The sequence below is a fragment of the Lipotes vexillifer genome, unplaced genomic scaffold (assembly GCF_000442215.2).
Source record: "Lipotes vexillifer unplaced genomic scaffold, Lipotes_vexillifer_v1.1 scaffold1765, whole genome shotgun sequence".
NCBI lineage: Eukaryota > Metazoa > Chordata > Mammalia > Artiodactyla > Lipotidae > Lipotes > Lipotes vexillifer.
This window is the reverse complement of record NW_006777677.1, coordinates 68,943-84,259: the sequence shown is the minus strand read 5'-3', so window position 1 is coordinate 84,259 and position 15,317 is coordinate 68,943. Positions and strand designations below refer to the sequence as shown.

Genomic DNA, 15,317 nt, shown 5'->3' with positions numbered 1-15,317 from the left:
GTAGGGAATCCAGTGAATAGAACTCAGTAATGGATTTCTTATATAAACCATGCCTGTATGCTTTATCATAATTTTAAATTTCAGTCTCTTTAAAGAGGAGAAAGAACCTAAAGAACATATGATAAAACCTGAATATGTAATTCTGCTAGATTTTTATGATTTTGCCCTAAACTTTTAGCCCAATACTAGTCCAAGTTACGTAAGGTAAGAGGGCTTGTAGTGTACTTTGTTATGGTGAAGAACTGGGATACGGTAGCAAGAATGACTGGGGCCATGGCTACACAGATAGTCTGATAAAAGAAACTATATTTTATAATAACCTTTTGCTACGTGAAGTGTATTTTCTTTGTTTTGTATTGAGCATAAGCAGTACATTGGTTTTCTCTTTTGAGATTAACACGATTTATTGTCTCAATACAAAGTAGAAAATTTTTTTCTTTTATTGTGGTAAAAAACATAACATAAAATTTGCCTTCTTAACCATTTTTAAGTGTACAGTTCAGTGGTATTTAATGCATTCATAATGTGTGCAGCCATCACCACTATCTACCTCCATACTTCTTTTCATCTTGTAAAACCAAAGCACCCTATCCGTTAAACAATAGCTCTACATTGCTACTTTCCCCTGCCTCTGGCAACCACCATTCTACTTTCTCTCTCTATCATTTCGACTACTTTCAGTATCTCATATAAGGGGATCATACAGTATTTCTCTTTTTGTGTCTGAGTTATTTTACTTAGCAGTGTTCTCGTGGTTCATCCATGTTGTAGCATATGTCAGAATTTTCTTCCTTTTTAAGGCTGAATAATATTCCATTGCATATCTATACCACGTTTAGCTTATCCATTCATTCATTAAAGAACCCTTGGGTTGTTTCCACATTTTAGGTATTGTGAATAATGCTGCTGTGAACATGAGTGTACAAATATCTCTTCAAGACACTGATACCCTTCAATCCTTTTTTCATCCCTGCTTTCAATTCCACCAAGAAGTGGAATTGCTGGATTGTATGGTAATTCTATTTTTAATTTTTTGAGGAACTCATATTATTTTCCATAACATTTCCATTTTACATTCGCATGAACAGTGCACAAGGGTTGCCATTTGGCTTTATTCTTGCCAACTGTTGTTATTTCCTGTGTTTTTTTTTTTTTTTTATGGCAGCCATCCTAATAGTGTGAGGTGGCCTCTCATTGTAATTTTGATTCACATTTCCTTAATGATCATTGATGTTGAACATTTTTTCATGTGCTTATTGGCCATTTGTATATCTTCCTTGGAGAAATGTCTATTCACTTCCTTTGCCCATTTTTGAATTTTGTTGTTGTTGTTGAGTTTTAAGAGTTCTCTCTATATTCTATTCTGGGTATTAATCTCTATAAGATATATGATTTACAAATATTTTCTCCCATTCTTTGGGTTGCCTTTTCACTCTGTTGATATTATCTCCTGATGCACAACGTTTAAGACCTTTCATGAACTCCAATTTGTCTATTGTTGCTTTTGTTGCCTATGTCTTTGGTGTGTATCCATGAAATCCTTGCCAAATCCAATGACATGAAGCTCTTGCCCTATGTTTTCTTTTAAGAGCTTTATAGTTTTAGCTCTTACATTTAGGCCTTTGACCCATTTTGAGTTAATTTTTTGTCTGTGGTGTTAAGTAAGGGTCCAACTTCATTCTTTTGCATGTGGATATAAAGTTTTCCCAGCTTTTCCTCCAGTGAATGATCTTGGCCTCTCTGTGAAAAAATCGTTTGACTGTGTATGTGAGGGTTTATTTCTGGTCTCTCTATTCTGTTTCATTGATCTATATGTCTGCCTTTATGCCAGTACCACGTTGTTTTGATTGCTGTAGCTTTGTAGTAAGCTTTGAAATAAGGAAGTATGAGTCCTCAAGCTGTGTTCTTCTCTTTCAAGATGGATTTGCATATTTGGGATCCTTTGAGATACCATATGAATTTTAGGATGGATTTTTTACTTCTGCAAGAAATATTATCTTGATAGGGATTTTGATAGGGATTGCATTGAATCTGTAGGTGGCTTTGGGTAGTATTGACATCTTAATATTAAGTCTTCCAGTTAATGAACATGGCATACGTTTTCGTTTGTTTATGTCTTCTTTAATTTCTTTCAGCAATGTTTTGTAGTTTGCATTTTGCAAGTCTTTTACCTCCTTGATTAAGTAAATTCCAAAGTATTTATTCTTTTTGATGCTGTTGTAAATGGGATTTTCATAATTTCCTTTTCAGATTGTTCATTGTTAGTATATAGAAATGAACTGATTTTTGTATTTTGACTTTGTATCCTCTACTTTACCAGATTTATTTATTAGCTTTAATAGTTTTTTGTGGAACCTTCAGGGTTTTATATATAAGATCATAACATCTGTGAAAAGAGAAAACTTTACTTCTTCCTTTCCAATTTGGATGCTGTTTATTTCTTTTTCTTGCCTCATTGCTCTGGCTATAACTTTCAGTATTATGTTGAATAAAAGTGGCAAAAGTGGGCATCCTTATCTTGTTCCTGATCCTAGAGGAAAAACGTTCAGTCTTTTACTATTGAGTATGATGCTTGCTGTGGGTTTTTCACATTTGGCTTTTATTATGTTGAAATATGAAATAGAGTTTGTTACTTTTTTTGGATTCTTATACTTTTCAAAAATTTCAAGTAAAGAAAAGAAATAACTGTGTGTGTGTGTTTACAAATATACATGTATACACATACTAGATAAGCATATGTATATAATTTATTTATCGATATATATGAATAAACCTGGTGGACAAAATTACTTATTAAGGTTATTTTTTAGAACATTTGAAAATAGTAGATGAAGTGTTTCTTAATAAAACTATATCCCATCTATTTTTAGATGTTGCACCCATTGGGTGTATTAGTTGTATGCTTGGTATAATGTTTAAACTGTTGCAAATTGAGGTGAATTAGTTGGAAGTGAAAGACTAGCGATATGAGTAGCTTATTTATATTTTATATTTTATATTTTTAATTTGACACTCTGATAAGAAAACAGGCAGTATGTTTATGTATAATGACTTACTCTTCTAAAAGATGTTTTTTTCTTATTTCAGGTAACTTAATGCGGCCTCTTTTGAATTATGGTATTGCTTGGTGAGCATATCTTTTTTACTTTATGTTACTTTTCAGAATAATATTAACTTATATAAATTAGTTGTATTTTTGGTTTCCCATTGCAGTATGTCCATGGGCTTCCTGATTGAAGAGACTGCACCCATTGTTTGGAGAGGCCTTATGGTAATGTCAGCCATTGAGAAACTGTTGAGGCAGGTAAGAAAATTGCATTAAGCATCATTTTATTATCAGCACACTGTGGTTAATATTTTCTGATTGGGGAGTCGTTAAAATTTGCAGTCAGGTTTGAGATGTTTTGCAAAAGAACCCAGTCAATATACTGAATTTATAATGAGGTGTGTGGGGCCAAGACCAACTTTCACTGTCACATGATTGAATCTTTCCCGTTGCTTATTAGTACTAAAATCTAATGTCTTATTTTATATTATTCTGTTTCTCTGTTCAGACTCTGTTGAGTCTACATCAAGGCAAGGAAATTTATTTTATAAGTAATCTGCCTTCTTTAGATTTATGGTTAATTTCGTTGTGGCCAATATTGAGTTATAAGGGCAGTGTAGAAATTCCTTAGATGTAGAAAAAATTCTGTAAACCACAGTGCTTATGATTAAACTTGCTTCAGAACAAAATGAAATTTTATTTTACTCTGAGTACATATGGTTACATATTTATTTATATAGTATCTGTCCAATCAACTTGAATTTGTCCTTAAGGAAAAGAACAGTTGATTGGATAATATAAAAATATCAGATGAGCTCTATGTTATTTATAGGAATAAATTTTATTTTTTCTTAGTAACTGTGAATTTATAGTTAATTATGTTCTAGGTAAATATTATAAGTACTTTGGATTTTCTCCACTGACTTATAACAATTATGCCTTATTTATTCATGTTTTACTTTGGGTCAGGCACCATGCCATAGTCTGGCAGTTCTAATCATAGATATTCCTATATTCATTTCCAGTTGTGAAAGTAAGTAGATATAATATGTCTTGAACTCTGAAACTCTTCTTTTTTCATTGTAACATCTTGTCTTTTTTCTGCTGCTTGAGTTCTGATAAATGTGCTCTTTGATCTTTGGTCCCAGAATCCTCCTATCTTCTCAGCACATTTAAGTCTCTTGGCTGCATTTCTTCCTCTTTCACACTCAGATCCCATAGTTGGTTATTTCAGTTATACTCCTGACACCATCCATTCCAGTTCCTTTGTGATCTTGACCTTTATTTCTGTGGATTAAGCCAGGATTTTTTTTTTCTTTAAGGAAATTCTAAAATAATCTTTATTCAGTTTATAATTAAAGTTAGAGTCAATGGAAATTTGGAAACACCAGAAGGAGAATTTTGATTTTAATATTGTCAACTGAAAAAATTGTGCAACCTGTAAGTTGAGAATTATGTTTTATTTGGCGGACAAAACTGAGGACTTCATCCCAGGATGCAGTCTCTCAGGTAACTCTAAGGGACTGCTTCGAAGAGGTAAGGGAGGGGCCAGGATATATAAGAGTTTTTGTAGCAAAGACAGGTAGTCAGAACATCAAAAGATTACTGTCAATTTAAGAAAATCACATATCTCAAGTTAAGGAATTTAGCGCTTGTCTGTGTATGGGAGGATGCAAGAGTTTGGGCTCGTTGAAATCATTCCTTTGATATCTGGGGCCCTCAGTTATCTGGGGCCAGTATCCTGTGCTTTCTCATCCTGAGTTTCCTCAGGGTGCACCATCAGGGGTGGCTGCAGCAGCTGACTGCTAGATGGGGGGCATCCTGTTTCTATCCTGAGTTCCCTCAGGGCTAACTATCAGGGAGGTGGTAATGTGATGGCTTGATGGCTGCAACATCCTTGTTTACTGATATGGCAGGCAACATTTTCTCATTGACAATATTTCCCGCCTCCTATGTTAGTGTTAGAATTCTCAACAGGAAATGATTCAGAATTCCTCCTAAGTCTTTATGGATGGCCACAAGAAGATGGAAGTACTTCCACTTTCCACAGTGATCAGACACTTAGAGATCCAAGTCAGTGAGAAGAGACACAGAAGTCCAGGCCAAGGGTTGGTGTTCCTAGCTCAGAGATATAGAATCCCCATAGCCCATGCCCAGCAAGGTGTGAGCAAGTTCTCTCTTTTCTGTCCTTTTTAAATCTCAGGGATCCTTTTAAATCTCAGATTCCAACAGGTGACAAAAGCATCTGCAAATGAGCCCCTGAGCCTGGAAGAGAGAGAGCAAATGTGTAACTGCCCTCAGGAGAGGGGCAAAGGGAGTTTCCCACAGAATGAGATTAAACCTGACAGTTTGAATAATTAGGCTGCAGAAAGACTGCACCTGAAGCTCACACTTAGATTTAGTACCTGCTTTTATAAACAAAGAAAACTTTTTGAGACCAGAGGTGAGAAGATCAAAAGTCTGAAGGAACCAGAAGTATATTATTTTTTTATTTTGTGGGGTGTTGGGGAAGGGGAGAGGAGGCAGGATGCCAATTCTGTATTCTCAGTGTCCCACCATAACCCAGCCTTTTGTATCTACTGCTGAATACTGTTGAAGAATGTAGAATACTTGTGTTAATTGCTGGCATCATACAATTTTGATTTCTGAGTTTAGCCAGGCTCTCAGCATTTCAATCATCTGATTTAATTCATTATTCTTCTCAACATTTATTAAATGCTCGGCTTAAAAAATATTTAGGGGGCTTCCCTGGTGGTGCAGTGGTCGAGAGTCCGCCTGCTGATGCAGGGGACACGGGTTCGTGCCCCGGTCCGGGAAGATCCCACATGCCGCGGAGCGACTGGGCCCGTGAGCCATGGCCACTGATCCTGTGCGTCCGGAGCCTGTGCTCCGCAACGGGAGAGGCCACAACAGTGAGAGGCCTGCGTACCGCAAAAAAAAAAAAAAAAAAAAATTAGGGAATTTGGTAGTTTGGCAGAGGACCTATTGGAGATGTGGTGATTTGACTTGCTGGCACATAAATCATATAAAAGTCACAGTTTATTCTGACAAGTGCTGAAGATACATTTTTAGCTACATACTACAAAATATTAGAATGAATATCAGGGGTGAGAAAATGAATCCATTGCTTATTTTATTGGGATACTTAGAGGATACCTAGAGTATCCTCTAGGATATTAGGATATTGGACTGCATGTTTGCCATACAGTCTTTTGTAAAGTTGCTTCTGTCATCTGCACATTTTAATAGGAGCTGAAAGCTGATATTTTTGGATCATACCGTGACCAGCTAATCATCGGAGCTATTAATTAAGGAGTGTTTTGTTTTAGTTTTTGTTTTGCTTTAGAAAGCAGACCAGCATTTGGTAAATTTAACATCCTTTGTGAAAATATAGTAGCTGGATAGATGCTCTATATAACAGTGGATTTTGGAGGGTACCTGGTTCATTGGCTGATTAAAAAAATTGAATATAACACATTTGTAGAAGAAGGTACAGATCATAAGTGTCCAGATAGATGGATTATCCCAAAGTGAAAACACCTTTATACTCATCATTCAGAACAAGATAAATAGAATACCAGTGTTCCAGAAGCTCTTCTCCTGTCCCTTCCCAGTTACTATCTTGTGGGGAGATGATAAATACTTGTGGTAGGTCTGCCATCTTGAACTGGAATATTTTTTAAAGTTTTTTTCCCTCTTTCTTTTAATTTATTGAGTTAAACTTATACATATAATAGGATTCACAGATCTTATATGTGGCGTTCAGTGATTTTTGATAAACATATATGACTGTGTAACCATACCCCAATCAAGATAGAGGACATTTCCATGCCCCTAGAAAGTTTCCTTGGGCTCTCTTGTAGTCAGTCCCACACCCATAGGCCATGATTGTTGTGATTTCTGTCACCATAATGAGTTTTACATGTTCTTATACTTCATATAAAGGGAACCTTATAGTATATAGCCTTTTGTATCTGGTTTCTTTTTCTTAATCTAATGCTTTTGAAGTCATCCTTGTTGCATGTATCAGTAACTGAGTCCTTTTTATGGCTGAGTAGTATTCCTTTACATGAATATAACCCAATATTGTTTTAGCTGTTCTTTTGATAGACATTTAGGTAGTCTCCAGTTTTTGGCCATTATGAATAATGCTGCTATAAATACTTGTACAAGTGTTCATAAGAGTTCCAGTTGTTTCACATCTTTGTCAATGTTTGGTGTGGTCATTCTGTTCACTGGTGGGTATAAAATGATATCTTCTGATGGTTTTAGTTTGTGCTTCCCTGATGGTCAGTGATTTTAAGCCCCTTTTCATGTGCATGTTAGATATTGCTATATCTTCTTTCATGAAGTGTATGTTCAAGTCTTTCACTCTTTTTTTTTTTTTGGCTCATTTTTCTTCTTGTAATTGAGTTGCAGGAGTTTTAATATATTCTGGTTATGAGTCCATTGTCAGGTACATGTATTGGGAATATTTCTCCCAGTCTGTGGCTTGCCTTGTGATGAGCTGAAGTTTTAAATTTTCGTGAAACCCAATTTATACCCCCCTCCAATTTTTTTTTTCTTAATGCTTAGTACTTTTTCTGCCCTCTCTAAAAAATCTTTGCCTGTCTACCCCAAGGTTGATATTCTCATGTATATTTTTACCTTTAAGATTTCTAGGTCTGGCTTGTATATCTGGAATTAATTTTTTTGTATGAAGTGAGATAATGATCAAGGTTTATATTTTTTCATAGTTGTGTCATAATAGGAAATATATTTATTCTTTGTCCTTGGGTCCTGTCACAAAGCTTCTAAAACCCTTGGAATTTCCTGAGTGTTAGGATTGTCCTTTGTCATTCATAAGGAGCCTCTTTTTGAGCACACCTGCTAGTTCATGCTAGTGAGGTGACTTGGGGTAGGACCCCTAGATAGCCTCAGGATGGGACTGGTCACCAGCAAGGCCAAGTATTTAGAGGGTTAGAACTTTCAGCCTCTCCTACTGACCTCTGGGAACGGGAAGTGGGGTGGGCTGCAGATTAAACTCTATGAAAATTCTTGAACAACAAGATTCGATGAGCTTCTGGGTTGTAAAACATATCCACATGCTGGGTGGGTTGTGTACTCTAGTTCTATGGGGACAGAAGCTCCTGTGCTCAGGGCCCTTCTGAACCTTGTATTTACCTCTTCATCTGGCCGTTCATCTGCATCCTTTATAATACCCTTTATAATAAACTGGTAAATGTAAGTAAACATTTTGCTGAGTTCTGTGAGCTGCTCTAGTAAAATACAGGCAACCTCAGATATTGTGGGTTTGGTTCCAGACCACCGCAGTGAAGGGAATATCACAATAAAGCAGTTGCATAAACTTTTTTGTTTCTCAGTACACGTGAGAGTTACATTTCCATTATACTGTAGTCTATAAAGTGTGCAATAGCATTATGTCTAAAAAGAAAAAAAGTACATACCTTAATTAAAAGTATAATTAGTACATACCTTAATTAAAAGTATAATTAAAATATACTTTCTTGCTAAAATGTGTTAACCATCATCTGAGCCTTCAGCAAGTCATAATCTTTTTGCAATAGTAACATGAAAGATCAGTGATCATAGATCATAATAACAAATATGATAATAATGAAAAAGTTTGAAATATTGCAAGGATTACCAAAATGTGACACAGAGACACAACGAGTAAATGCTCACTTGGAAAAATGGTCCTGATGCAGGGTTGCCACAAACCTTCAATTTGTAAAAGATGCAATATCTGTATGATACAATGAGGTATGCTTTCAATTGAACCTGAGGAGGGGGTCATGCGAACATCACATTTATAGCCAGTCAGCTCAGAAGCACATGTAATAGGCTGGACTTGTGACTGGCATCTGAATTGGGTGCAGTCTTGTGGGACTAAGCCCTTAACATATGGGATCTGTTGCTATCTCCAGGTAGATAGTGTCAGAATTGACTTAATTGCTTGGCAGTGTTGGAAAACACACATTATAATAGTTTATCTAATTGTTCTAGCACTTTGTTTAAACGACTTTGCTTTCCCTATTGAATTGACTTGATACATTAGACAAAAATTAATTAAACATATGTGTATGGGTCTATCTCTGGACACTGTGTTGTGTTCCATGAATAGTTTAATCCTTAGAGTAGAACCATACTCTCTTGAAGATTGAAGCTGTATAGAAGGCTTAATATCAGAAAGTGAGAGTCCTCCAATTTTGTTTTTTCTTAAGATTGTTTTGACTATTCTAGGTTCTTTTACATTTCTGTATAAATTTTATATTCAACTTACCAATTTGTGTAGAAAAGCATGTTGGTATTTTCATTAGGATAGTATTGAACTATCAGTATAGATCAGTTTTGGGTGAATCGAGATCCTGACAACATTGAGTCTTCTAACCCTGAGCATGGTATGTTTCTACATTTATTTAGATTTTCTTTAATTTCTTGGAGTAATATTATAGTTTTCAGTGTATAGGTCTTGTAATTCATTTGTTAGATTTAGTTTTAGTGTTCTTTGATGATATTGTAAATGGAATTTTTTGTGTGTGTTTAATTTCAAATTGTTTACAGTTAGCACATAGTACATATACTGTTGATTTTTGTATATTAACCTTGTATTCATAATTTTTCCAAATTTGTTTTCAAGTAGTTATTTAGTAGCTTTCTTGGTACCTTGTATGCACATGATTATATTGTCTGCAAGTAAAACAGCTTCATTTCTTTCTTTCCAATCTATTCTTTTCTTTTAGTTTTCTTGTATTCTTATTGAATTGGCTAGTACTATCAGTACAGTGTTGAACAGAAAAGATGAAAGCAGACATGCTAGTCTTCATCCATATTTTTTTTTCTTATTTGATGATATTTATTCTCTTTACCAAGCTGTACAATAAAAGGGAAATGTCACATCTAGTGACATTAATATTAAATATTTCTTCATTAAGAAAGATGATAGCGATTGGTTCAAGTTGGCGGAGTAGAAGGATGTGCTCTCACTTCCTCTTGTGAGAACACTGGAATCACAACTAACTGCTGAACAGTCATAAACAGGAAAACACTGGAACTCACCCAAAAAGATACCCCACATCCAAAGACAAAGGAGAAGACACAATGAGATGGTAGGAGGGGTGGAATCACAATAAAATCAAATCCCATAACTGCTGGTGGGTGACTCACAAACTGGAGAACACTTATACCACAGAAGTCCAAGAACTGGAGTGAAGGTTCTGAGCCCCACGTCAGGCTTCCGAACCTGGGGGTCTGGCAACAGGAGGAGGAATTCCTAGAGAATCAGACTTTGAAGGCTGGTGGGATTTGATTGCAGGACTTTGACAGGACTGGGGTAAACAGAGACTGCACTCTTGGAGGGCACACACAAATTAGTGTGGGCACAGGGACCCAGGGGAAGGAGCAGTGACCCCATAGAAACTGAACCAGAGCTACCTGCTAGTGTTGGAGGGTCTCCTGCAGAGGTGGAAGGTGGCTCTGTCTCACCGTAAGGACAAGGACACTGGCAGCAGAAGTTCTGGGAAGTACTCCTTGGCGTGAGCCCTTCCAGAGTCTGCCATTAGCCCCACCAAAGAGCCCGGGTAGGCTCCGGGTTGGTGTCACCTCAGGCCAAACAACCAACAGGGAGGGGACTCAGCCCCACCCATCAGCAGACAAGTGGATTAAAGTTTTACTGGGCTCGGCCCACCTGAGCAACAGCCAGATCTACCCACCACCAGTCCCTCCTGTCAGGAAACTTGCAGAAACCACTTAGATAGCCTCATCCACAGGAGCAGACAGCAGAAGCAAGAAGAACTACAGTCCTTCAGCCTGTGGAACAAAAACCACATTCACAGAAAGATAGACAAGATGAAAAGGCAGAAGGCTATGTACCAGATGAAGGAACAAGATAAAAATCCCAGAAAACCAAATGAAGTGGAGATAGGTAACCTTCCAGAAAAAGAATTCAGAATAATGATAGTGAAGATGATCCAGGACCTCGGAAAAGAATGGAGGCAAAGATCGAGAAGATGCAAGAAATATTTAACAAAGATCTAGAAGAATTAAAGAACAAACAAACAGAGATGAACAATACAGTAACTGAATTGAGAAGTACACTAGAAGGAATCAATAGCAGAATAACTGAGGCAAAAGAACGGATAAGTGACCTGGAAGTCAGAATGGTGAAATTCACTGCTGTGGAAGAGAATAAAGAAAAAAGAATGAAAATAAATGAAGACAGCCTAAGAGACCTCTGGGACAACATTAAAGGCAGTAACATTCACAATATAGGGGTCTCAGAAGGAGAAGAGAGAGAGAAAGGACCTGAGAAAATATTTGAAGAGATTATAGTCAAAAAGTTCCCTAACATGGGAAAGGAAATAGCCACCCAAGTCCAGGAAGTGCAGAGAGTCCCATACAGGACAAACCCAAGTAGAAACATGCTGAGACACATAGTAATCGAGTTGGAAAAAATTAAAGACAAAGAAAAATTATTGAAAGCAGCAAGGGAAAAATGACAACATACAAGGGAACTCCCATAAGATTAACAGCTGATTTCTCAGCAGAAACTCTACAAGCCAGAAGGGAGTGACATGGTATACTTAAAGTGATGAAAGGGAAGAACTTACAACCAAGATTATTTTACAACCAAGATTATCTCATTCAGATACAATGGAGAAATCGAAAGCTTTACAGACAAGCGAAAGTTAAGAGAATTCAGCAGCACCAAACCAGCTCTACAACAAATGCTAAAGGAACTTCTCTAAGTGGGAAACACAAGAGAAGGGCCTACAAAAACAAACCCAAAACAATTAAGAAAATGGTAATAGGAACATACATATCAATAATTACCTTAAACGTGAATGGATTAAATGCTCCAGCCAAAAGACACAGGTTTGCTGAATGGATACAAAAAAAGACCCATATATATGTTGTCTGCAAGAGACCTACTTCAGACCTAGGGACACATACAGAATGAAAGTGAGGGGTCAGAAAAAGATATTCCATGCAAATGGAAATCAAAAGAAAGCTGGAGTAGCAATACTCATATCAGATAAAATAGATGTTAAAATAAAGTATGTTACAAGAGACAAGGACACTACATAATGATCACAGGATCAATCCAAGAAGAAGATAAACAATTATAAATATATATGCACCCAACAGAGGAGCACCCCAATACATAAGGCAACTGCTAACATCTATAAAAGAGGAAATTGACAGTAACACAATAATACTGGGGGAGTTTAATACCTCACTTATACCAATGGACGGATCATCCAAAATGAAAATTAATAAGGAAACAAAAGCGTTAAATGACACAATAGACCAGATAGATTTAATTGATATTTATAGGACATTCCATCCAAAAACAGCAGATTACACTTTCTTCTCAAGTGTGTACAGAACCTTCTCCAGAATAGATCACATCTTGGGTCACAAATCAAGCCTCAGTAAATTTAAGAAAACTGAAATCATATCAAGCATCTTTTCTGACCATAATGCTATGAGATTAGAATTCAGTTACAGGGGAAGAAACACAAACACATGGAGGCTAAACAATACTAAATAACCAAGTGATCACTGAAGAAATCAAAGAGGAAATAAAAAAATACCTAGAGACAAATGACAATGAAAACACGATGATCCAAAACCTATGGGATTCGGCAAAAGCACTTCTAAGAGGGAAACTTATAGATATACAAGCCTACCTCAAGAAAGAAGAAAAATCTCAAATAAACTATCTAACCTTACACCTAAAGGAACTAGAGAAAGAAGACCAAACAAAACCGAAAGTTAGCAGAAGGAAAGAAATTATAAACATCAGAGCAGAAATAAATGAAATAGAAACAAAGAAAATAATAGCAAAGATCAATAAAACTAAAAGCTGGTTCTTTTAGAAGAATAAACAAAATTGATAAACCATTAGGCAGACTCATCAAGTAAAAGAGGGAGAGGACTCAAATAAATAAAATTAGAAATGAAAAAGGAGAAGTTACAATGGACACCGCAGAAATACAAAGCATCCTAAGAGACTATGACAAGCAACTCCATGCTAATAAAATGGACAACCTGGAAGAAATGGACAAATTCTTAGAAAGGTATAACCTTCCAAGACTGAACCAGGAAGAAATAGAAAATGTGAACAGACCAATCACAAGTAATGAAATGGAAAGTGTGATTAAAAATCTTCCAACAAACAAAAGTTCAGGACCAGAGGGCTTCACAGGTGAATTCTGTGAAACAGTTAGAGAAGAGCTAACACCCATCCTTCTCAAACTCTTCCAAAAAACTGCAGAGGAAAGAACACTCCCAAACTCATTCTATGAGGCCACCATCACCCTGGTACCAAAACCAGACAAAGATACCAGAAAAAAAGAAAATTACAGACCAATATCACTGATGAATACAGATGCAAAAATCCTCAACAAAATACTTGTAAACAGAATCCAACAACACATTAAAAGGATCATACACCATGATCAAGTGGGATTTATCCCAAGGATGCAAGGATTCTTCAATATATGCAAATCAATCAATGTGATACACCATATTAACAAATTGAAAAAGAAAAACCATATGATCACCTCAATAGGTGCACAAAAAGCTTTTGACAAAATTCAACTCCCATTTATGATAAAAACTCTCCAGAAAGTGGGCAAAGAGGGAACCTACCTGAGCACAGTAAAGTCCATATATGACAAACCCACAGCAAACATCATTCTCAATGGTGAAAAACTGAAAGCATTTCCTCTAAGATCAGGAAAAAGACTAGGATGTCCACTCTCACCACTATTATTCAACATAGTTTTGGAAGTCCTAGCCACGGCAATCAGAGAAGAAAAAGAAATAAAAGGAATACAAATTGGAAAAGAAGAAGTAAAACTGTCACTGTTTGCAGATGCCATGATTCTATACATAGAGAATCCTAATGATGCTACCAGAAAACTACTAGAGCTAATCAATGAATTTGGTGAAGTAGCAGGATACAAAAGTAATGCACAGAAATCTCTTGCATTCCTATACACTAATGATGAAAACTCTGAAAGAGAAATTAAGGAAACACTCCCATTTACCGTTGCAACCAAAAGAATAAAATATCTTGGAATAAACCTACCTAGGGAGCAAAAGATCTGTATGCAGAAAACTATAAGACACTGTTGAGAGAAATTAAAGATGATTCCCACAGATGGAGAGATATACCATGTTCTTGGATTGGAAGAATCAATATTGTGAAAATGACTATACTACCCAAAGCAATCTACAGATTCAATGCAATCCCTATCAAATTACCAATGCCATTTTTTTACAGAACTAGAACAAAAAATCTTAAAATTTGTATGGAGACACAAAAGACCCCGAATAGGCAAAGCAGTCTTGAGGGAAAAAACTGGAGCTGGAGGAATTAGATTCCCGCACTTCAGACTATACTACAAAGCTACAGTAATCAAGACAATATGGTGCTGGCACAAAAACAGAAATATAGATCAATTGAACAGGATAGAAAGCCCAGAGATAAACCCATGCACCTATGGTCAACTAATCTATGACAAAGGAGAGAAGGGTATACAGTGGAGAAAAGACAGTCTCTTCAGTAAGTGGTGCTGGGAAAACTGGGCAGCCACTTGTAAAAGAATGAAATAGAACACTCCCTAACACCATACAGAGAAATAAACTCAAAATGGATTAGAGACCTAAATGGAAGACCAGACAGTGTAAAACTCTCAGAGGAAAATGTAGGAAGAGCACTCTTTGACATAAATCATAGCAGGATCTTTTTTGATCCACCTCCTAGAGTAATGGAAATAAAAACAAAAATAAACAAATGGAACCTAATGAAACTTAAAACCTTTTGCACAGCAAAGGAAAGCATAAAGAAGATGAAAAGACAACCCTCAAAATGGGAGAAAATATTTGCAAACGAATCAATGGACAAAGGATTAGTCTCTAAAATATATAAACAGCTCAAGCAGCTCAATATAAAAAAACAAACAACCCAATCCAAAAATGGGCAGAAGACCTAAATAGACATTTCTCCAAAGAGGACATACAGATGACTAAGAGGCACATGAAAAGCTTCTCAACATCACTAATTGTTAGACAAATGCAAATCAAAACTGCAATGAGGTATCACCTCACACCAGTTAGAATGGGCATCATTAGAAAATCTACAAGCAACAAATGCTGGAGAGGGTGTGGAGAAAAGGGAACCCTCTTGCACTGTGGGTGGGAATGTAAATTGACAGCCACTATGGGGAACAGTATGGAGGTTCCTTAAAAAACTAAAAAT

The 15,317-nt window shown here is 36.4% G+C and overlaps 1 protein-coding gene across 1 annotated transcript in view; it reads left to right on the top strand.

The window, feature by feature from the left end:
• The window catches only part of NUBPL (NUBP iron-sulfur cluster assembly factor, mitochondrial), a gene marked incomplete at its 3' end in the record, with an annotated part of 185,311 nt that overhangs the window by 102,927 nt on the left and 67,067 nt on the right, over positions 1-15,317 (top strand). Inside the window, exons 5-6 of the mRNA XM_007451271.1 lie at positions 3,088-3,127; positions 3,214-3,304. Coding sequence (XP_007451333.1) covers positions 3,088-3,127; positions 3,214-3,304 — 131 coding nt within the window. The remainder of the gene's footprint in view (positions 1-3,087; positions 3,128-3,213; positions 3,305-15,317) is intronic.